General features: G+C 40.9%; 2 protein-coding genes and 1 long non-coding RNA gene across 3 annotated transcripts in view; 2 read left to right on the top strand and 1 right to left on the bottom strand.

The window, feature by feature from the left end:
• Positions 1-23,014, top strand: part of LOC125274281 (kinesin light chain 1-like) — an 89,246-nt gene that overhangs the window by 48,211 nt on the left and 18,021 nt on the right. The window lies entirely within an intron of this gene.
• Positions 84-1,948, top strand: LOC125274311. Its single transcript, XR_007186233.1, has 3 exons — positions 84-179; positions 1,197-1,248; positions 1,691-1,948. It is a non-coding gene; the product is annotated as an uncharacterized LOC125274311 (long non-coding RNA).
• LOC125274257 (protein P54-like) overlaps positions 8,978-23,014 on the bottom strand; it is a 55,949-nt gene continuing 41,912 nt past the window's right edge. The window contains exon 7 of the mRNA XM_048200491.1: positions 8,978-9,143. Within this exon, the coding sequence (XP_048056448.1) occupies positions 9,022-9,143 (122 nt within the window). The 3' untranslated portion in view covers positions 8,978-9,021. The remainder of the gene's footprint in view (positions 9,144-23,014) is intronic.

Here is a 23,014-nt window from a genome sequence, read left to right as displayed (position 1 = left end):
ACTCTGTTCTGAATACAGTGGCCCAAAATAATGTGTGTGTGTGTGTGTATGTTTGTGCAGGATGGCAGACTGGATCGCAGCGATTCAACAGGGTGGTTCAGAGATATGCTCCGCAAGAGCTGTGGAATGCTGGTGAAGAAACTTCATGGTCACCAACCCCCAGAGCCGCGCAACACCAAGTACAAGCACACACACGGTGCAATGCACAGTGTTGAACATCATGGCCAAAACTTTGAAAAATTACCTTTATAATTATTACAGCACATCCTGACTTGTAATGGAACAGAATTCCAACCACAAGCAATTTGTCTGTCAAGTGTCAATATTTGTCATATAATATGTTATTTAAATGTTCAAAATAACTTCATCAACGTTTGATGATTAATACACATGAAGAGCATTTTCTTTGGACCAATGAGAGTTTGATGTGGATGGGGCTACCCAGAACAACACCTTAAAGGTGCCCTAGAAAGCTTTTCATATAAGTCTAATTCTTTAATATAAGTCTAAGGTGTCCCCTGAATGAGTCTGTGAAGTTCCAGCTCAAAATATCCCATAGATTTTTTTTAATTATTTTTTTTTAACTGCCTATTTTGGGCATCATTATAAATGCGCCGATTCAGCTTGCTTCCCCTTTAAATCCTTGCGCTCCCCGCCCCCAAGCTCGAGACTCTATAATACATTGCATAAACAAAGTTCACAAAGCTAATATAACCCTCAAAATGGATATTTACAAAGTATATCGGATCATGTAAGTATTGTATTTATTTGGATGTTTACATTTGATTCTGAATGAGTTTGATGGTATGCTCTGTGGCACACTGCCTTACTCTCACACTACTAATCTTCTGACACTGCCAGAATTTTCGTCTGAGGTAAAATTTGATCACAGAGGTCATTAACCGGCTGTCTGTGAACATGTCAAACTAGCAATCAAAGACTACAGATTTTAGTCTAGGATTAAAGGAATCTTTTAGGATTTGCAAAATTTGTCTCAAACAACCAAATCATGGCCAAAATCGCACAGTGTGCACCAGCCTTTACACACACTCACACGTTACGTAGAGTGTTATAACACTCAAATCACCACAAACATACATGAACACACTTTTGAACTTTGACGGCAACAGAACAGAATTAAGTTTTTTTTTTTTTTTTTTCAGTTTATATTTTTTATTGTATCTTTTTTTCTATAGAGAATGAAAGCATGACGCCTCACTGAACAAGATGAGTGACAGGTCCTGTCAGGTAACTAATATACAATCTCAGCTCGTAAAATTAATGTAAGTTATGGTAAAATCACTGTAATGCACTGGCTCATGTGGCTTATTGCTTATCTCATAAGTAAACATGAGTCAGTGCTCTCAACCCATTTATAGTACATCCATAATGTGACCTATTTCCAAATAAAACATGAAAAAAGGAGCAAGTTATTATATTTTGATGAAACATTATGAAGACAAACATTTATTTCTGTAGAATAACATCACTGATTAATTGATCACAATCCAACTACAAAGATGAATTAAGACGATAAATAATAGTCTATTTTTATTTCACGTTGACTTTAACTGACCCAAAGGTCTGACTGTTACATCTTCAGATGCTGGTCCATTGTTTCCTCTCACACCTTCAGCTCACATTAATTTGTTGTTTTGTGTGTCTCTCTCTTTGTTTTTTCTTAATTCAGAGTCTGAGCAGCTGACGTCTGAAAGACAGTTGAGATTTGAGTTCAACTGCTCCACTGTCAACCAACCAGAACCTACATAACAAACTTAAAAACTTGTGTTTTAAATGTTTTAATTTTTTTATCAGTATATAAGATATTCAAACAATCAGACTTCTAATGTAGATCAAACTACATACATGATCAAATCAGTCAGCTTAATGCTTTAATAACTCTCTCAACATCGACCATGTCCTGCTGTGTTGCCGTACTGTAAGGACCACCCACTGGCCCAATGACAGAAAACACTTTGATTTATTTTTTTTTTTATTTCATTTCAATGTAATTCTGACACCATTATTGATTTAAATTGACTCCAGTTTTCAAGTGACCATTACATTTATACTGTAATTCTGATTTAGAAGCTAATCAAGATTTTGGTGGATTTAATTTAGATATTTGATTATTCTTGTATTCTAGTTCAAATATCTGTTCATTAGGGACCCAATGTTGCACAGAGTCAAGACAAATCAAGTCCACCTACATTTGTATAGTGCTTTATTCAATACAGATTGTTTCAAGCATGGATTTTGTCGATACTGAATTCATTTATTGGCAACTGTACAGAAATCTTACTTATTTGTCTCTTGCATAATAATTTGGAACGCAGTGTATATGACTATCTTCTTGCAGACAAACACGATCAGAGTTATATTAATAAATATATGATGCTTCCAAGCTTTATAATGGCAGTGCACGAAAACCACCTGTTTATATAAAGTAATATCTCCCTTTGCATTGAACTTTGAGCGTCATAACTTTGCAGATGTTGTTTATGCTCAAACAGCAACATTACACACTAACTACAGTTAAACAAGTAAAAAATCATAATCAACCAGCCCTTTAAAGGTTATAGACAGGCCATACAAAATATGATATAAAACTAAAAAGTAATATATGATTTGATTTATGTTCTTGGTATTTGTCGGGGGCCCTAAGCAGCTGCTTACCTCGCTTCTTGGTTCACCTCTGCTAATACGTCACTAATATGTTTATTACACACAGAAGTTATTGCTCCTTTACAACTCAGGAGGATAGATTTATCAGCAGTCTTTAAGTATCAATTTTGTCTCTTCTGAAATTAGCCAGAAAAAAAAACAAACAAAAAACAAAACAAAAACAGACTCAACAAATTGTTGACATGCAGTAATAGTATAAAGCTCTTAGTCACTTATACTCAACAAGGCTGGATTTATTTGATCAAAATACAGTAATAATCTTAATTTATGTGATTTCAAAGCTGAATTTTCAGCATCATTACTCCAGTCTTCAGAGTCACATGATCCTTCAGAAATCATTTTAATATGATGATTTGATGCTCAAGAAACATTTGTTATTATCAGTTTTATATTTCCACATTTTTTTGTGGAAACATTTTGTAGAAAGTTTAACCCATTTCAGCCCAGAATATTGTTGTCATTTTCCTTTTGTACGTTTTTTTCTAGATGTTTTCCATGTTTTATGTCTCAATGACATGCAAGAAAACAACCAAATAAAGGATTTCAAGAACAAAAAAGGTATTGACTTCCTTCCTGTTAGGCCTCCTAACGGTTGAAGGTCAAAATTACAGTTTCAGTGCAGCTTCAAAGGGCTTTAAATGATACCAGATGAGGAATTAGGGTCTTATCTAGCAAAACGATTGGTCATTTTCGAAAAAAATACAACTGTATATGCTTTATAAACACAAAATATCACCTTGAACATACTTCCGGTTTCCGCATTCTTGAAAACGCTTACGCTGTATGTCCTACGCCTTCCCTATTCTACTTAAGGAACGAACTCGGTGCCAGTTTCATTTTTTTCCGTAAGTAGAATAGGGAAGGCGTAGGACATACAGCGTAAGCGTTTTGAAGAATGCGGAAACTGGAAGTACGTTCAATGAGATATTTTGTGTTTATAAAGCATATACAGTTGTATTTTTTTTTTTTTTAAATGAGTGATGGTTTCTCTAGATAAGATCTAAAATCCACTATAAGGAGAATAATCCTGGAATGTTTTCATCAAAAACATTAATTTCTTTTCAACTGAAGAAAGAAGGACATGAACATCTTGGATGACATGGGGGTGAGTAAATTATCAGGAAATTTTAATTTAAAAGTGGACTAATCCTTCAAAGGGTTAGTTCACCCAAAAATGAAAATTCTGGCATTAATTACTTACCCTCATGTTCATCTTCGGAACACAAATTAAGATATTTCTGTTGAAATCCGATGGCTCAGAAAGCCCTCCATAGCCAGCAATGTCATTTCCTCTCTCAAAACCCATAAAAGGTACTAAAGATGTCGTTACAAAGTCCATCTCACTACAGTGGTTCTACAATCATTTTATGAAGCGACGAGAATAGTTTTTGTGTGTAAAAAAAAACTAAATAACGACTTATATAGAGATGGCCGATTTCAAAACACTGTTTCCTGAAGCTTCGAAGCGTTATGAATCAGTGTATCGATTCATGATTCGGATCGCGTGTCAAACCGCCAAACTGCTGAAATCACGTGACTTTGGCGATCTGAATCATGAATCGATACACTGATTCATAACGCTTCGAAGCTTCGGGAAGCAGTGTTTTGAAATCGGCCCATCACTATATAAGTCGTTGTTTTTTTTTTGTTTTTTTTGCGCACAAAAACTATTCTCGTCGCTTCATAAAATGATTGTAGAACCACTGTAGTGAGATGGACTTTGTAACGACGTCTTTAGTACCTTTTATGGGTTTTGAGAGAGGAAATGACATTGCTGGCTATGGAGGCCATATCTTAATTTGTGTTCCGAAGATGAACGAAGTTCTTACAGGTGTCGAACGACATGAGGGTAAGTAATTAATGACAGAATTTTCATTTTTGGGTGAACTAACCCTTTAAGTGCGAGCAATAACACCAATAAACTCTGCAAATGCGGCTGTTATTCTAAACAAGTACAATTAAAATACAATTATAGTCAAGGTAGAAAATAGGAAAAGTGCACATTCGAAATTAATCCTTCCTAGCAGCAGATAATAAACGAAGCAACTGACCCAGAACAGATATTAAGCAAAACACTTACGCACTCTTGACATCACCACTGCCAGCTCGCTACTCCTTCATTACGGTTCATTACGGCTGAACGTCTGCAAGTATTACATTTTAAAAAATACTATTTAACTCAAGGCATTTCAAGTTTGTAGTCACATGTGTTTAGTTAGTTTGGATGAAATGCTTCCCTCCGTTGTTGCAGGGCTTTCTTTAGCACGGCCGGTAACACTTTACAATAACAGTACATGAATAACCATGAACTAATACCTAATAGTTACTTCAACATGAACTCATGATTAGTTAAGATATGAACTAATGAAGAGTGATCCTTAACTACGACAGGAGTCATAAGGATTCATGCATGAAAACAGCAGCCTTAACTACGCGTTAATACATGTTTGATAATTAATGCATTAATTAACATTTAGGGGTAAACTAAATAAATCAGCCTCCATAAGAGTAAACAAGAAGCACTCTGAATTTGAATTAAACGTGATTTAATACTGTCATAATTTACACTGTAATATCATAATCTGCCATCTGCAGCTTTGTGACAAATAATTGCAATGGCACATGATTATTTAGCCATTAATTACATAGATCTGTCTAATCAAATGTGGAAAATAGACTAACTACCACTAATAAATTTAATTTGATCTAAACTGTTTTCTGATTTTTATAGTTCATTTACATTTAGTCATAGCTAAATAGTCATAAGCCTAGTTTATTCCCGGAACTAAAGTATGTAGGGTTTGTTTCTGGCAGGATACTCATTAGTGGCGCACGCTAGGTGCTCTCTTGGCGCGTTTGTTGTGTTGCTGGCATTTTAAACTAATAAATATTGACTGCTTTGGTAAGCCGAATTAATAATTAAAGACATATTTACATGTATGTTTTATTGGGATTTTCAGGAGGTTATGTGCAGTTATTAACTGTATTTGTATTTTTGTCGTTTAAATGTATATGCTTTGATTAGCATTAGCTTGTGGACGCGCGCTATTTTACATGTAAATGTGCCTTATGTGTGTCTTTACGGGTATGTTTATGGCTTGCTTTCAAGTCCATATATGTTTAATTATATAAATAAAGATAAAATACAAATACTTTTTATTTTAGTTTTTTTGTACCGGGGTGTAAAGGAATAAGGATGGCACTCTATAGTGTTTATTCATATATTAGTTAATGATGTGTGATATGTGCATCATGTCATGACTTTACTTGAGGGGGCACAATCATAATTAACTCATTATTAACTAACCATATACTAACATCAACTAATGGTTTGTTAATGCATACTTGTGTCATGACTTTACTTGAGGGGGCACAATCATAATTAACTCATTATTAACTAAGCATATACTAACATCAACTAATGGTTTGTTAATGCATACTTGTGTCATGACTTTACTTGAGGGGGCACAATCATAATTAATTCACTGTTAACTACTTACCAAATTCAGCTCATGATTTATCATTAACTTACTTTCAAATGCACTTGTACTAACACAACTATATAAGTACTCAGCCCAGTTAAGTGATGTTGTGTGACTTTTCAAAAAGTCAGAGAATGGAGGTACAGTATATGATCACGGCCTGCATCTGGATGGAGAGTGATCTTCTGAATCTGAATCCAGCAAACGCTCCCTGACCTTAGTTCATGTTTCCTGTTTGGTTATTTTTTTGGGAACCGATTCCTCAGGAACTGATGTAAGTCACAGTAGTTTAGTTTGATAGGAAAGAATATCACAAAACAGATTAAGACCTTTTAAGATAAATAGTGTATTTAGTATTTTATATGTTTGATAAGGAGGGTCAGTGAAAATAATTACAAACTAATCCTGTGCCTTTCAGTAATGTTTATAATGAAGCTGCTGATGTCAGTAGTTTAAATTCTGACAATAATAAATTGTTTAAATTTATTTCAAAGTCCAAATATGTATTATTCCTTCTTATAGAGACTGTTGATTTAGTTTACCCTAAATGTTAATTAATGCATTAATTATCAAACATGTATTAACGCATAGTTAAGGCTTCTGTTTTCATGCATGAATCCCTATGACTCCTGTTGTAGTTAAGGATCACTCTTCATTAGTTCATATCTTAACTAATCATGAGTTCATGTTGAAGTAACTATTAACTCAGGTATTAGTTCATGGTTATTCATGTACTGTTATTGTAAAGTGTTACCGCACGGCCTTTAGTAATGCTGAGTGTGTCCCAGGGGAGGAGGGGCCAGGGCACTTGACGGAAGTCTAAACAGAAAGATTCCATTACCCTGATGACAACTAGTTTTCAATACATTTGTTATATTATTTTTTAAATTAGAAACATATTTACTTACTCATATAAAACTGAGTACTCACTTACTCAGAAACATATTTACTTATATAAAAAACAACATTTTAAGTGATAATAATAACAATTATTATTCAATAACAATAAATAAACAATAAATAAAGTTATCCTGACCAGGATTCCCTGAAGTTCCTCTATGACATAATTTAATGTTGTCTGTTCTTTCTGCAGGGAAACCTATCAGAGAAATAATTAAAGGGGTACTTCACCCCTGGAAAGATGAATGTGTATTTAAAATTGGTCATTTATGTAGTAGAAATGTGAAATTATTTTTGAATTTGGAGCTTTCTAGACTGAGAAAAGGCAGAAAATGTATTTTTGACTAATGTGGATGAAAGACAACAACTCCCAGAATGCACTTGTTTTGCTGCCCCTGCGAGGCCACGCCCAAACCACGCCTATCGGTTACAGGCGGAATTACCAGGAAAATTCAAACAACTAGGCTTGCTTTGTTACATATTAATTCTATAAATCGTGAGTTAGTACATTTACAGCGAAATGGTGCTAAATTGCTTTGTACCTGGATGTACACCCAAAACCAGGAAAGGACAAGTAAGTTTCCATCATTTTCCGATTAAGTTAAAGATTTGGAGCGATGTAAACAGTGGCTGCGGGCCATCAAACACCCGAAGTTTGGAGATGACACCGTTATAGAAAACCTAAAAAAACGCAGAATATGTAGTCTCCATTTCAAGCACGAGGACTACGAACCAAATATCCTTGCAATGAAGAGAACCATTCTGAAGGACACCGCGATACCATCGATATTCACTTGCCCAGAGGACGAACAGCCTGGGCATCTGGTACTAAGCGTATTCGCCTAGAGGTAAGACTCACTGATACTAGACTGATAACACAGTAGCCTATATGTAGTGTTGTAGGTAGCAGTAAAACTGCAAACTTAGCAAAGTAACGTTAGATAGACAATTACATATAAGTTGCATATAATTTGTCTGTTATCAAAGTAAAGCCACTGTTCTGTAAAACTGAGTTAGTCTATTTATCTATTTATGCTAACGTTACCACAAAAGCCTGTTGCTGTATTGGTTGAGATGACTGCAGAGACCGATAAATTTGCGAGATGAACCACTGATGTAGTGCAGACTATAACAAAATATGTTAAGCTTAAAAATATAATTGACACCCACTTTTGATAAAATCTTTGATCTATGTCCGTGAGTAACCTCAAAAGCGCATATGTATGGGCGTGGTGAAAAAATGCGGAACTACCTGCTATTACTGGCTATAGTTTTATGCCTCTGGCCAAAAAAGCTTTTTTACAGAATAAAAATGCATAAATCTCTCATCTCGGGCTGATATGAAGGGGGAAAGCACGGTAATTCGAAAATACTAGTGGTATTCTACTAATACAAAGCTTAATGCTAAATCCTGAAGTAACCCTTTAAGCAGCATGTCATGAACTGAAAAATTAAACAGCATGTCATGAAATGAAAGACTATGTAAGTGGGTGTTTCAATTTTTAAAATATTAATTTTGCAATATGGCCTACTCACCAAGGCTGCATTATTTGTGCAAAAATAAAGTAAGATCAGTAATATTGTGAAATATTATTATAATTCATTCTTGTTATTGCAAAGCTGATTTTCAGCATCATTACTCCAGTCTTCAGTGTCACATGATCCTTCAGAAAACATTATTAATATGCTGGATTGCTGCTTAAACATTTATTCTCTTGTAATTCGTTGTAACAAGTCTTTACTGTCATTTTTGATCAATTTAATGCATCCTTGCTAAATAAAGAATGAATACATTTTAAAAATATATCTTACTGACCCTAACCAATTAATTGGGAGTAATTTGATAATATAATTTAATTACAATATTTAACTGTACAGAACAGAAAGTTAAGCAAAATGGAAAATTTGTATGGTGTAAGATGTATTCATGCTGTGAGTGTTTTGTAGGAAGTTTTTAAGAAACGTGTACCAGTCCAGGTTTAGCTCTATTGGTTGTCTGGGAAACATGTCGGAGTTGAACTCCATTTTTGATTTGCTGCATCATTTCATCCATTGTTTGCTGTCTGATTTCCTTCTCTGTCAGATAAAACACAGATCGTGAATTGCATGAATGTTAGATTTTCATCAGAAGTCAATTGTAGACACAGAATAACATCAGACATACTGACACAGCTAAACAGAATTGCGAGGGTTTCTTTTTGAGCTGGCCTATGATTTGTCTTTGTTTAGTGGCCTGTCTTTTCCAAAGACATTAAATTGGCAGTGTGTTATAGAGCTCGGTAAAGGCCAATTAAAAAAAAAAAAAAAAACCTTCTATTCATAAAAATGTTTTTGACATTAACAAAAACACCAGAAAGAAAACCGCAATTACAAGAAAGTATCTAAGCTTTGGCCTCCACTTCACTTATTATAGGATGTGAAAGAATTTGTAAATTTGTTTAAAAGATTGGATTCTTCATAAATATTCAAACTCAGTGAAAAAGGAAATGCTAAAGTTCTCCAGTAAAACTCTATAAACCTGAAATTTGTGCCAATATTTAAAGAATTGTTCAATTTTTAGCAAACATGGGTAATGGGTTGGATCCACGCGTGCGGTTGCATCTCGCTGCATACGAGGATACCATCAGGCTTGAATGCTTCATACAACTCTCCACATGCTTTGCCTCTCGTATGCAGTCGTGTCTCGAAGAGCGCCAGGGCCAGCTACAATTTCCAACATCCCTCTGCCGACCTGAATCCGTCAGCCCTCCAGAACCAGCCAGCAAACTCATGCAACTGGATAACAATAGGCTGACACCTACTGAGCGGCAGAGGCAGCTGACCATGAAGTTGTGTTTATATTGTGGATCTTCTGGGCATGTACTCTCCGCATACCCCACTCGTCCTCCTCGTCCCATGGTGAGTGCCATCCTTCCTCTTATGAATTCTTTGAAGCCACTCACTACTATCGTCAACCTTACTGCTGCTGATGTTTCTATTTCAGTCAATGTCAGCCAGTAACTTCATCTCAGACGCCCTCTGCCGCCAGTTCAGGCTCAAGACTGCTAATACGCCATCCACCTATCAGATCCACTCAATAACTGGAAGACCTCTAAGCCGAATAAAAGTCAATCACATTGTCAGACCCATTCAACTTCAAGTTGGCATACTACACGTTGAAAAACTACACCTGCTGGTTCTGGAGGAATCCACCGCTGACGTGATTCTAGGGCGCCCGTGGTTGGAGAAAGGTTACATCCGTCCGTCTACTTCCCCTGCTGCTTCGAGCTTTTTCTTCGTGGCTATAAAGGACGGAGACTTGCGGCCTTGCATTGACTACCGGGCACTCAACAATGTAGTGAACAGCACATTCTAGGGCCCAATTTATGGCCGGGCCCCTCTCTGTCGTAACAGCGGACAAAGGTTTGCTACATTTTGATTGGATCTTGGTGGCCTAACACAAACAAACTGTCCAACGCCATCAGATAAAGATGTAAGGACAACATCCAGACCTCTCTTAGAGGGCAAGAAGAAGACCCCTTGTACCAAGCCTGACAAGGACAGGACTTCTCATTGGTCCACAGGCAGTTTTTGCCCTTCACCCATCTAGACACTACTTCCTAAGGTTGGCCACAGACCCGCCATAAAAATTCCTCAGGACCTTAGCAGCAATGGTTGAAACAAAGAGAGATCACAAAGATCCATCCAAATCAATTCAAAACTATGTTTGAAAACCTTAGAACTGATGCAAACTACACATCCATTTCATACTTATTCACAGAAATAAGTATTCTCAGTGACAGCTATTTGTAGTGCAACATCTAATACAAATTCAGCTGTTAATGTACAATTGAATGACAGTTCAAGCTTTTTCCATCATGTTTAGTCTCTATTTGTTTAGAATATTCCCAAAGGTATTCTGGTGGTGGTTTGGAAAGTGAGAAATGCATTGGTAAACTTTAAAGACACTGTAAAGACTTCCAACTTTGTGCTTTATGCAAATGAGTTCCACAGGAGAAAGAAGGGTGGGTCACACTCTGTGTATCCCCTCTGATGCCAGCAGCCAATCACAGCACTCGAATGGAGAAGCGCCAAAATGCAATCTCCTCCTCATCGGAAAGGGATAAAGGTACCCTTTCAACAGACACTCCTTGTTCTGAGTCCCGGCTTGCGAAGCTGAGACACAACAGATACATCGTTCTGAGTCTGCCCTGCGAAGGGAGAAGACATAACAGATATATCGTTCTGAGCCTCTGGTCCATCCAGAAGAGACAACAACAGATCCCGTGATCTGAGCCTACAGCTTGTGAGGCAGCAACAGAGACGACCACGTTCTGAGCCTCTAGCTTGTGAGGAAAGAGACGTCAACTAACACTACGTTCAGAGTTTCCGTCCAGCGAGACAGTAACGACATCTGCAACAAGGTTAAGCTCAGGAGAGCAAACCTTCACTTCACGGTACCTTCGTCTGCATGTTCCAGATTGTTAAGGACCTTCTGCACCTACACCAGGGCCTCATCTGCGTGTTCCAGATTTTAGGACCCTTTGGTGCTCCATGAGATCAGCATCCCACAGAGCTTCGTGTTCAAGACTGTTGAAACAGATTCTGGCTCCTCTCCCCACTGCACTGTCGCCCAGCACAACCAGTGGAAGACGTCACCATCATCGGACTCGACCAAGTGGAACGTAAATATCACTAAACCAAACCTCTTTCCAGAGAACTTGGTATTGTTGTATATTATCAGTATATAATTTTCTAATTTCCATTAGATGTAATATAGCTGATGTTAGTTAATAACAAATAATCTTTCGTTTATTTGTTTTGGTGCATAATAAGGTTCTCCACCTTATTATTTTCAGAGAAACAGTTTATCTTTCCATAAGATAGCGTAACTCTTCCATAGCCACACCCAACTCAATCACTTGTATTCTATGTATCTTATGCACTTCATTCCTTTATCATTCATAGTATTCATTTAGTAGTTGTGTTAGTTATTCTTGTTTATCTTTTTGTTAATAAATTTATTTTATTACACTTGTGTCTTTCTTGTGCTGATAATACAGAAGAGGTTCTACAAGTTAGCAATATCACCAATCTTTCAGATAAATCAGCTGAACACTTTACATTAATCCTAAATGAATGAAGGCCCCTGAGTGTTCTCATACTGCCAACGTAACAGACCTTGACTGGTGGCCTGAACTAGGGAAAAAGGGGAAAGTGGTCATCTGATGTACTCATAACCACACCTTAAGAGACGTGTGATCCAAAAATCACAACGTCAGTGGTGACTTGAGTACCAATCCCTATTTTACTTTGTGTCCTAGGATGGACAAAGTAAAAATCACTACACCATGCTAATCTCAATTATCATACCAATCTCCCGATAGTTGTCATGACAGAAATAAAATAAACATACGGTAATTTACCATAATGTGAATATTTATTGATATCATGGAAATATATGTGCGGTGTCTACTTAACATTTTCGGAGTCATGTGGAAATATTTTAATAATGATTTATATTTATTCAATAACTGTTTCAGACCCAGACATGCAGTGTGGCAAATAATAACATGCTTCTTGACATGGCTATGGCTGCAAAACAAAACTTTCCTTCTGGAACAGTCAAAAAAAAAAGTGGCAAGAATGAAGAAAGTATGTATTTTTGTAACATTTTAATTTCTTATTTAGTCTTGACAAAGCAATAAATTAGCAAGTCATAAACAGTTAACCCCAGTCCAGGTCTCCACCGTGTTTCATCAGAAATGCCCCATGAGTAGTTAAGAGGACTCCTAAATCACTAAGACCAAATCACAAACAGTCCTAATCCACCCAAAGACACTGTACACCATTGAGGCAGTAGCGATAAAGCCTTAGGTGCTCAACTTTTTCTTCATAAATGCAATACATTTTGATTTATAGATCTGAATCTACGATGAGACGCCAAAAATAAATCTTTGACAAATAAATAAATATAATAAATTTATTATAAATATATTAAATATCGATTACCTGTGGCAGTGGTTTTCATGAGTTCACATTTACAAATGATTGAATAGAGTAAAAAAATATATAATAAGCATATAAGTGTGTTGTCCATAGGGATTGAGGGCTCCGAGCTTGGAATTTAGCCCAAATCCAAAGTTCTCCCCATATCCCCTGCCGAGAGTGAGGAACGGGGTGGCGGAGGGATGCAACTGTCGAAGTAACCATAAGCGAGTCGGCTCTCGTCTATGTATATATTCATCCTCTCGAGCTGATTAGATAGACCTTTGAATGTGTTCCTCCCAAACGTTGTTTATAAAACATAATTTGTCGCTTGCATTTTGCATTCTCTTGTGATGCAGACATCCAAGAGGCGGTCCACAATTAACTGTATAGTTTAATTCTCTGTATAGTTTCTTAACTCTTTGTTGATATCAGACATTAACAGTAAGTTCTTTTATCACGTCTTCTAAGAGGTTGAAATCATCAACATCATCATGTTTCACTCCACTGAGGTCTTTTTTCAGAGAAGATCAGTACATCTGAGAGCTGCTGTGTGAAACTCTTTAAACTCTGAGCCTTTCATCGGACAGTACGTCAAATATGCTTATTTACTCATTTACCTTATTTAATCATTTGTAAGTGTGAACTCATGAAAACAACTGCCACAGGTAATCAGACATTGATCATGCCTTTTTATTATGATAGGACAGTGAGTATAGGCAGGAAGCAAAGTGGAGGAGAGAAAGGGGGGAGCCAGAACCGAACTCGGGTCACCAGAGCTGCCCACAAAGGCTATCAGCGCAGACGCAAACTTGACCACAATGTTTTATTCTCCATCATACATTTTGCCTGTACATAAATTAACCTTTGTTATGTCATCGCAGATTAAAATCTATAAATCAAAATATTTATTGCATTTATGATAAATAAGTTTCAGCACCAGAGGATCACCTATTTGCCTCAGTGCATACAGTGTCTTTGCGTGGATTGCTGAGGCGGATTGCTGACAACAGCCATTTTAGGATTGTTTGTGATTTGGTCTTAGTGACTTAGAAGTTCTCTTGACTACTCCTGACTTTTCACGGATTTAGGAGCTAGGTGAAATTTAATGTTTGACATTTGAGAGGGCATCATAAAATTTAATCACAGATGTTATGTTTGTAACTTTTTAACTTACTCAAAGGTTCAGGTGTTATTGAACTGTTGTGCAGCATTGTGTTAGAAAGATCACTATAATGCATAAGTGCTGTGATAAGGGAAAGAGAAATTCTCTCTAAAAATACACCATCTTTTGTGCCTGGACTGAGATGAGACACATTTAGACATCTACAGTCATCATATAAACCTCATCAATGGTGAAAATCAACAAAATATTCAGATAAACTGGGGCAGATTTAGTCTTAAGACTAAAAGTAGCTCCTAAACTTGCCAATTTAGGAGAAACTCTGAAAAATAATGGGCGTGTCAGTCCTAAATTTAGTACTCCTACATTTTTGCTACTCCTACATTTTTTCACAAAGCATTTTAGCATTAAAACTTGCTAGGTACTCATGAGGACTCCTAAGTCACTAAGACCAAATCACAAACAATCATAAAATGGCTGTTGCCAGCAATCCGCCTCAGCAATCCACCCAAAGACACTGTACACCATTGAGGCAATAGGCGATAGAGCCTTGAGTGCTGAACCTTTCTTCATAAATGCAATACATATTTTGATTTATAAATTTTAATCTGCAGTGACATAACATAAAATGTTCATGTATGTACAGGAAAAATACATTGAATGATGGAGAATAAAACATTACGGTCAAGTTGAAAATAATATCCTATCGCCGTCACCGATAGCCTTGTGGGCAGCTCAGGTGAGCCGAGTTTGAGTTCCGGCTCGTGGACCTTTCCTAATCCGGTCCCCCTTTCTCTCTCCCACTTCGCTTCCTGTCTACGCACTGTCCTATCATAATAAAATGGCAAAAACACCATAAATAAATCTTTGAAAATAAATAAATAAGAATATAATGTCCGATTACCTGTGGCAGTTGTTTTCATGAGTTCACACTTACAAATGATCAAATAGAGCAAACAAGTAAAATAAGTGTATTTCAGGCTCTGATCTTGAAATTTAGCCCAAACCCAGATACTCCCCTGTATCCTGGGAATAGCCGAGAGTGAGGTGTCCGGGTGGAGGTCACTGTCTGTGTGTGTGTGTGTGTGTGTATATATATGTATATGCCTCCTCTTGAGCTGATTAGATAGACCATTTGAACGTGCTCCTCCCGAACTTTGTTAATAAAACATCATTTGTCACTTGACTTCTGCAATCTCTCCCAAGATGCAGACGTAATAGACTGACAGTTAGCTGAACAGATACTAATTTAATTAGTGACATTTAACCTACATTTTAAAATCTATATATGAATATGACAGCATTTTTATTTTAAAATATTTATTTGAATATGGCAACATGATACTGTCACAGATCCCCTGTCTCCCTGGACTACATTTCCCATGATCCTCCTGTTCTCCACACCTGCACTCACTTCCCTCGTCATCTCCCCATCATCACGGATCACCTGCACCTGGACTCTATTATCAGCACTCCCTTTATATTGCACTCACTCCCTTCACTCCTCGTCCGTTCTCTGTTTGGTTAAAGTGTATGTTTGGTGTTCCTGACCTGTGTTTATTAAAGTGGTATCTATATTTGTGGAAATCCATATCTGCCTCATCTCTCTACCAGCATACCGTAACAGAAGAACAGACCAATACCGACTGGATTTTCCACAGAGAATATGGATACTTTCCTCTGCTCCCTGGCTCCTGCTCTTCCAACGCCTCCCACTCCTCTGTCAGCCGGAGATTGTCTAATCGGGCTCCTACAGGTTAGTCGTTCACTGGAGAGGTATGTGGAGGAGTTCGTTGAGCTTGCTTTTCTGACTAACTGGCCAGACGCTAATTTGATCGCCCTGTTTCTGGATGGACTGGACGACAACACTATCCGTTTTGATGAACCTGATTATCGTTTCTCCTTAAGCGAAGCTATCAATTTAATTTTGTGGTTAAATGGCTCCAAATTCCTAGTTGAAAAAGTTCAGGATGAGTGTTTGTTTCGTCCAGTCCGTCCAGAAACACGGTTGGCCGGGCCAGTTAGTCAGCCTCCGTCTGCCTCCACATGCCCCTCCAGTGAACTCCCTGCCTGTTCTACGCTGGACCCACATTCCTCTGCGGGGTCCAGAAAGCGGAGGAGGAGGAAAAAAGCTGCCCCAGCTTGTCATGAACCTGCCGCTCCAGCCCTCACCGAGGAGGCTCCAGCCTCACACGAGCTGCCAAGTGAGGCGGTTTGGTTAATGGACTTTTTGACTGAGCCATTATCTCCAGTCTCCGCCGCCGAGCAAGCAGCGCCAGTCTCCGCCGCCGAGCAAGCAGTGCCAGTCTCCGCCGCCGAGCCCGGATCTCCAGTCTCCGCCGCCGAGCCCGGATCTCCAGTCTCCGCCGCCGAGCCCGGATCTCCAGTCTCCGCCGCCGAGCCCGGATCTCCAGTCTCCGCCGCCGAGCCCGGATCTCCAGTCTCCGCCGCCGAGCCCGGATCTCCAGTCTCCGCCGCCGAGCCCGGATCTCCAGTCTCCGCCGCCGAGCCCGCTCCAACCATAAACTTTGAACTTTTTGTCTCCCCTCTGGTCTCCAGCCCTGTAACTGTGTTCCCTCCCTGCCTCCCTCTCCCACCTCCTCCCATTTGTCTCCACACGTCACCTCTACCTCAAGCTCCTCCGTCCAGTACTCCACCTCGGTCCTATGTTCCATTACCTCCACCTTGGCTCCAACCTCCCTCGTCTCCACCATGGCCCATCAGTCCACCAGTTTCACCAGTCTCCATCCTTCCTCCGGTCGAACATTGGTCACTCATCAGCCTACCCTCACCTCTGGACTTCACTCCTTCGTATTCACTCCGTCCCTCCATCCCTCTGTTCTGTTGGCCTCTTCACTCCCTCCTGTTCTCCCTTTGTTGGCTGTCGTTCTGCTTCCACTGCGGCCTTCTGGAGCCTCGCCTACGTCTCGGTCGGCGGAGCCGCCGGTGTCGCCATGGTCCTCCTGACCTTCCGCGTTGCCTGGACTCTTTGGCTCCTCGGCTGCCCACGGCCCCTGACCCCGCCATGGCTGCCCACGGCCCCTGACCCCGCCATGGCTGCCCACGGCCCTGACCCCGCCATGGCTGCCCACGGCCCCTGACCCCGCCATGGCTGCCCACGGCCCCTGACCCCGCCATGGCTGCCCACGGCCCCTGACCCCGCCATGGCTGCCCACGGCCCCTGACCCCGCCATGGCTGCCCACGGCCCCTGACCCGCCATGGCTGCCCACGGCCCCTGACCCCGCCATGGCTGCCCACGGCCCCTGACCCGCCATGGCTGCCCACGGCCCCTGACCCCGCCATGGCTGCCCACGGCCCCTGACCCCGCCATGGCTGCCCACGGCCCCTGACCCCGCCATGGCTGCCCACGGCCCCTGACCCCGCCATGGCTGCCCACGGCCCCTGACCCCGCCATGGCTGCCCACGGCCCCTGACCCCGCCATGGCTGCCCACGGCCCCTGACCCCGCCATGGCTGCCACGGCCCCTGACCCCGCCATGGCTGCCCACGGCCCCTGACCCCGCCATGGCTGCCCACGGCCCCTGACCCCGCCATGGCTGCCCACGGCCCCTGACCCCGCCATGGCTGCCCACGGCCCCTGACCCCGCCATGGCTGCCCACGGCCCCTGACCCCGCCATGGCTGCCCACGGCCCCTGACCCGCCATGGCTGCCCACGGCCCTGACCCCGCCATGGCTGCCCACGGCCCCTGACCCCGCCATGGCTGCCCACGGCCCCTGACCCCGCCATGGCTGCCCACGGCCCCTGACCCGCCATGGCTGCCCACGGCCCCTGACCCCGCCATGGCTGCCCACGGCCCCTGACCCGCCATGGCTGCCCACGGCCCCTGACCCCGCCATGGCTGCCCACGGCCCCTGACCCCGCCATGGCTGCCCACGGCCCCTGACCCCGCCATGGCTGCCCACGGCCCCTGACCCCGCCATGGCTGCCCACGGCCCCTGACCCCGCCATGGCTGCCCACGGCCCCTGACCCCGCCATGGCTGCCCACGGCCCCTGACCCCGCCATGGCTGCCCACGGCCCCTGACCCCGCCATGGCTGCCCACGGCCCCTGACCCCGCCATGGCTGCCCACGGCCCTGACCCCGCCATGGCTGCCCACGGCCCCTGACCCCGCCATGGCTGCCCACGGCCCCTGACCCCGCCATGGCTGCCCACGGCCCCTGACCCCGCCATGGCTGCCCACGGCCCCTGACCCCGCCATGGCTGCCCACGGCCCCTGACCCCGCCATGGCTGCCCACGGCCCCTGACCCCGCCATGGCTGCCCACGGCCCCTGACCCCGCCATGGCTGCCCACGGCCCTGACCCGCCATGGCTGCCCACGGCCCCTGACCCCGCCATGGCTGCCCACGGCCCCTGACCCGCCATGGCTGCCCACGGCCCCTGACCCCGCCATGGCTGCCCACGGCCCCTGACCCGCCATGGCTGCCCACGGCCCCTGACCCCGCCATGGCTGCCCACGGCCCCTGACCCCGCCATGGCTTTTGAACCCGCCCTGGAGACCTCCACTCCAGTCCGCTCCTCTCCCTACACCTGCATGAGGTCTCCAGGGCGCCCACCCCCCTCCTGGTTGTTCCATCTACGGCACGAGGACGCGCCTACCGGGAGGGGGGAGGGGGGTGTAATGTCACAGATCCCCTGTCTCCCTGGACTACATTTCCCATGATCCTCCTGTTCTCCACACCTGCACTCACTTCCCTCGTCATCTCCCCATCATCACGGATCACCTGCACCTGGACTCTATTATCAGCACTCCCTTTATATTGCACTCACTCCCTTCACTCCTCGTCCGTTCTCTGTTTTGTTAAAGTGTATGTTTGGTGTTCCTGACCTGTGTTTATTAAAGTGGTATCTATATTTGTGGAAATCCGTATCTGCCTCATCTCTCTACCAGCATACCGTAACAGATACCTCATTCTACATTAATTCTATGAATAAATCACCAACAGAAACCCCTCCCCTATTAGCCAATCACTGTGGGCAGAGTTAGTAAGGGTGTTGACATCATCCATAGCAACAAGGTCAACCCCGCCCTTTCTCTTAGCTTTAGACTTCTGTCTATTCCTTAGTAAAAGTAGGTCTCAGCAGCTTTGTGAGTAGGTTTTATGAGAAAGCTCTTACCTATGAACTTTTACTGCTATTTAGGAGAACTCTTAGTGGTAAGATAAAACCCCAGGTCTCACACACACTGCAGTATTGCGTTGCTAGTTTAGACAAGTACTGATACCATGTGGTTAAATAATCATGTACATCCACGAGCCATGGCTTTCTCAGAACCTTTATCCTTAAATATGTGAACTCGCATTACACAGATACATATGAACCAATCATGGGACCTTCAAGATGATAACATATATCGAACAGATATGACCTTATTCCAATAAACCACATGACATTGGGGAAATATTGTATAGAAATATTGTAGAACAAGGTATCATGTTGCCATTTTCAAATAAATATTTTAAAATTAAAATGTCATTAAAAAAGATTTTAAAATCAAAATGTTGTTCAGCAAATTGTCAACCTCTTATATGTCTGCATCTTGAGAGATTGCAGACTTCAAGTGACAAATGATGTTTTGTAAACAAAGTTCAAACTGCACCTTCAAATGTCTAATCAGCTCAAGAGGAGGCATATATATATATACAAACCTACTGTAGTTACCTCAACAGTTTTCTGCACCCCTCTGCCACCCTGACTCCTCACTCTCGGCTGGTTCCTATTCCCAGGATACAGGGAAGTACTCTGGGTTTGGGCTAAATTCTGAGCTTGGAGCCTTTCCTCCTTTCCTATATTTTTGCAGTTTTTGCCTTTTTATTATGATAGGATAGTGAGTAGACAGGAAGCAAAGTGGAGGAGAGAAAGGGGGGAGCCGGAACTGAACTCGGGTCACCTGAGCTGCCCACAAAGGCTATTGGCGCCGATGATAGGATATTGTTTTCAACTTGACCACAGTTTTATTCTCCATCATTCAGTACATTTTGCTTGTACATAAACTAAACTTTGGCATCGCGGATTAAAATCTATAAATCAAAATATTTATTGCATTTATGATAAATAAGGTTCAGCACCCGAGGATCACCTATTTGCCTCAATGCATACAGTGTCTTTGCGTGGATTGCTGAGGCGGATTGCTGCCAACAGCCATTTTAGGATTGTTTGTGATTTGGTCTTAGTGACTTAGAAGTTCTCTTGACTACTCCTGACTTTTCACAGATTTAGGATCTAGGTGAAATTTAATGTTTATGACATTTGAATGAGCATCATAAAATTTAATCACAGATGTTATGTTTGTAACTTTTTAACTTACTCAAAGGTTGAGGTGTTATTGAACTGTTGTGCAGCATTTTGTTAGAAAGATCACTATAATGTTTAAGTGCTGTGATAAGGGAAAGAGAAATTCTCTTTTTAATAAAAATACACCATCTTTTGTGCCTGGACTGAGATGAGACACATTTAGACATCTACAGTCATCATATAAACCTCAACAATGGTGATAATCAACAAAAATTCAGATAAACTGGGGGCCGTATCCGTCACTCCTACATTTTTTTTCTAAGAGTATTTCACAAAGCATTTTAGCATTAAAACTAGCTCCTAAATCTGTGAAAAGTTAGGGGTAGTCATGAGGACCCCTAAGTCACTACGACCAAATCACAAATAATCATAAAATGGCTGTTGCTGGCAATCCGCCTCAGCAATCCACCCAAAGACACTGTACACCATTGAGGCAATAGGCGATAGAGCCTTGAGTGCTGAACCTTTCTTCATAAATGCAATACATATTTTGATTTATAGATTTTAATCCGCCATGACAACATAAAATGTTCATGTATGTACAGCGAAAATGCATTGAATTATGGAGAATAAAACACTGCAGTCAAGCTAAAATAATATCTTATCTTTGTGCCTTGTGGGCAGCTCAGGTGAGCCGAGTTTGAGTTCCGGCTCGTGGACCTTTCCTAATCCCGTTCCCCCTTTCTCTCTCCCACTTCGCTTCCTGTCTACTCACTGTCTTATAATAAAATGGCAAAAATGCCGAAAATAAATCTTAGAAAATAAATAAATAAATAAGAATATAATGTTCGATTACCCGTGGCAGTTGTTTTTCTGAGTTCACACTTACAAATGATCGAATAGAGTAAAAGAGTAAAATAAGCATATTTCAGGCTCCGAGCTTGAAATTTATCCCAAACCCAGATACTCCCCTGTATCCTGGAAATAGGAACCATCCAAGTGTGAGGAGTCTGGGTGGCAGAGGGATGCAGAAAACTGTTGAGGTAACCTCTTGAGCTGATTAGATAGACCATTTGAATGTGCTCCTCCGAGCTTTGTTTATAAAACATAATTTATCACTTGAATTCTGCAGTCTCTCTATTTAAATCCCCATATTCAAATCAACACTCCTCAGTGTACAATATGTGTCCACACTAAAAGTAACACTGAAGCAGTGTTAAAGTTAATGAGATAATTAATTAATTGAGTGATGATTGACCATTAGTTATGCTGTTAACAATCAAAATCATTGAAGAAAAAGGAAACAACAAGAATAGAAAAAAGAGACACAACAACTACAACTTCCACTTATTGCACTAATCAGTCTGACTTTATTTCTGTCATACATCAACAAAAGCTCTTATTGAGAATTAACAGAAGTTTAGATATTAATGTTTTAATTCTCAAAACCGTGACGACCGCCGGCGGCCAAAAATAACTATCTTTCTAAAATGTTTAATAAGTTTTGAACCGCTAATCCAATCTGTATGCTTTTAAAGAGGAGATTCTTGGCTTTCCAGTGATATTGCATTTATCTCATTCTGACATTCAGAGGCTCCGTAGTGAGACTGGTTACGTCCTCAAAATCTGCAGCATTGATTTGTCAAGGCAATGCATGTGGTTTGTTTCTCTATTGTTGATGCCCAGTCCCACCTCCTATGCCCAGGGTAGCGTTTCCCAAAAGCATCGTAAGCCTAAGTTGATCGTAGCTCCATTGGTTTCAATGGAGCTACGATCAACTTAAGATTACGATGCTTTTGGGAAACACAGCCCAGATTGGTTCAAACCATCATCATCTCAAACAATAAACATAGGTTTTGGTCATTTGAACCAAGATACTATCATGTTTTTTTGGAAGTATGAATAAGTGCAAAGTGAAAGTAATTGCGTGCGCGTGTATCTGCGTGTATGAAAACAAACACAAAAATAACAGATTTAAATGAGAACACTTATGTTACAAAGCATGACTTTGACATAATATGAACCATGAATGAGGATAAAACAGTTTCACATCATACAAGTTATTGGAGTTTATGTTTTCAAACGTGTCTCTTCGCAGTGAACCTGTGCAATCAAATGTTACACGTTTAGTGAGGAGTACAGCAACAGGACTGCTATGTTTGGTTGTTATATTATCTAAATACTTATTTTATAGTTTGTGAAGATCATTTACATTATTATTACAGTTGAACTGCTTATATTTCTCTCTCATTTTGTGTGTATTTTGTGAAAAAAAAAAAAAAAAAAAAAAAAAAACACTTTGCACTGTTTTTATTTTCGTTGCACAAAACAATTTTCATAATTCTTTTCATTACTTGCAAGACTCTGTTTTTATTCATGTTCAGATTGAAAATATATTTCTCTAATAAGTCACTTTTTCTTTAGTGTTCTGTTGTATAACATTTTTAGTTTTTTTGTATTTATTTTACTCCCTGGTCTTTTTTGGACACACATTATCAATAAATGAAGTACACCTGTTTATCCCTAAAGAGTAATATTGTAGTTTTATCTAGAGTAATATTGTAACAAACGGCTATAACTTGCTTAGAGATTGTTACATTT

The sequence above is a fragment of the Megalobrama amblycephala genome, linkage group LG1 (assembly GCF_018812025.1).
Source record: "Megalobrama amblycephala isolate DHTTF-2021 linkage group LG1, ASM1881202v1, whole genome shotgun sequence".
In the NCBI taxonomy this organism is placed as follows: Eukaryota; Metazoa; Chordata; class Actinopteri; order Cypriniformes; family Xenocyprididae; genus Megalobrama; species Megalobrama amblycephala.
Note: the sequence above shows the minus strand (reverse complement) of the source record. Positions and strands in the feature narration are given on the sequence as shown.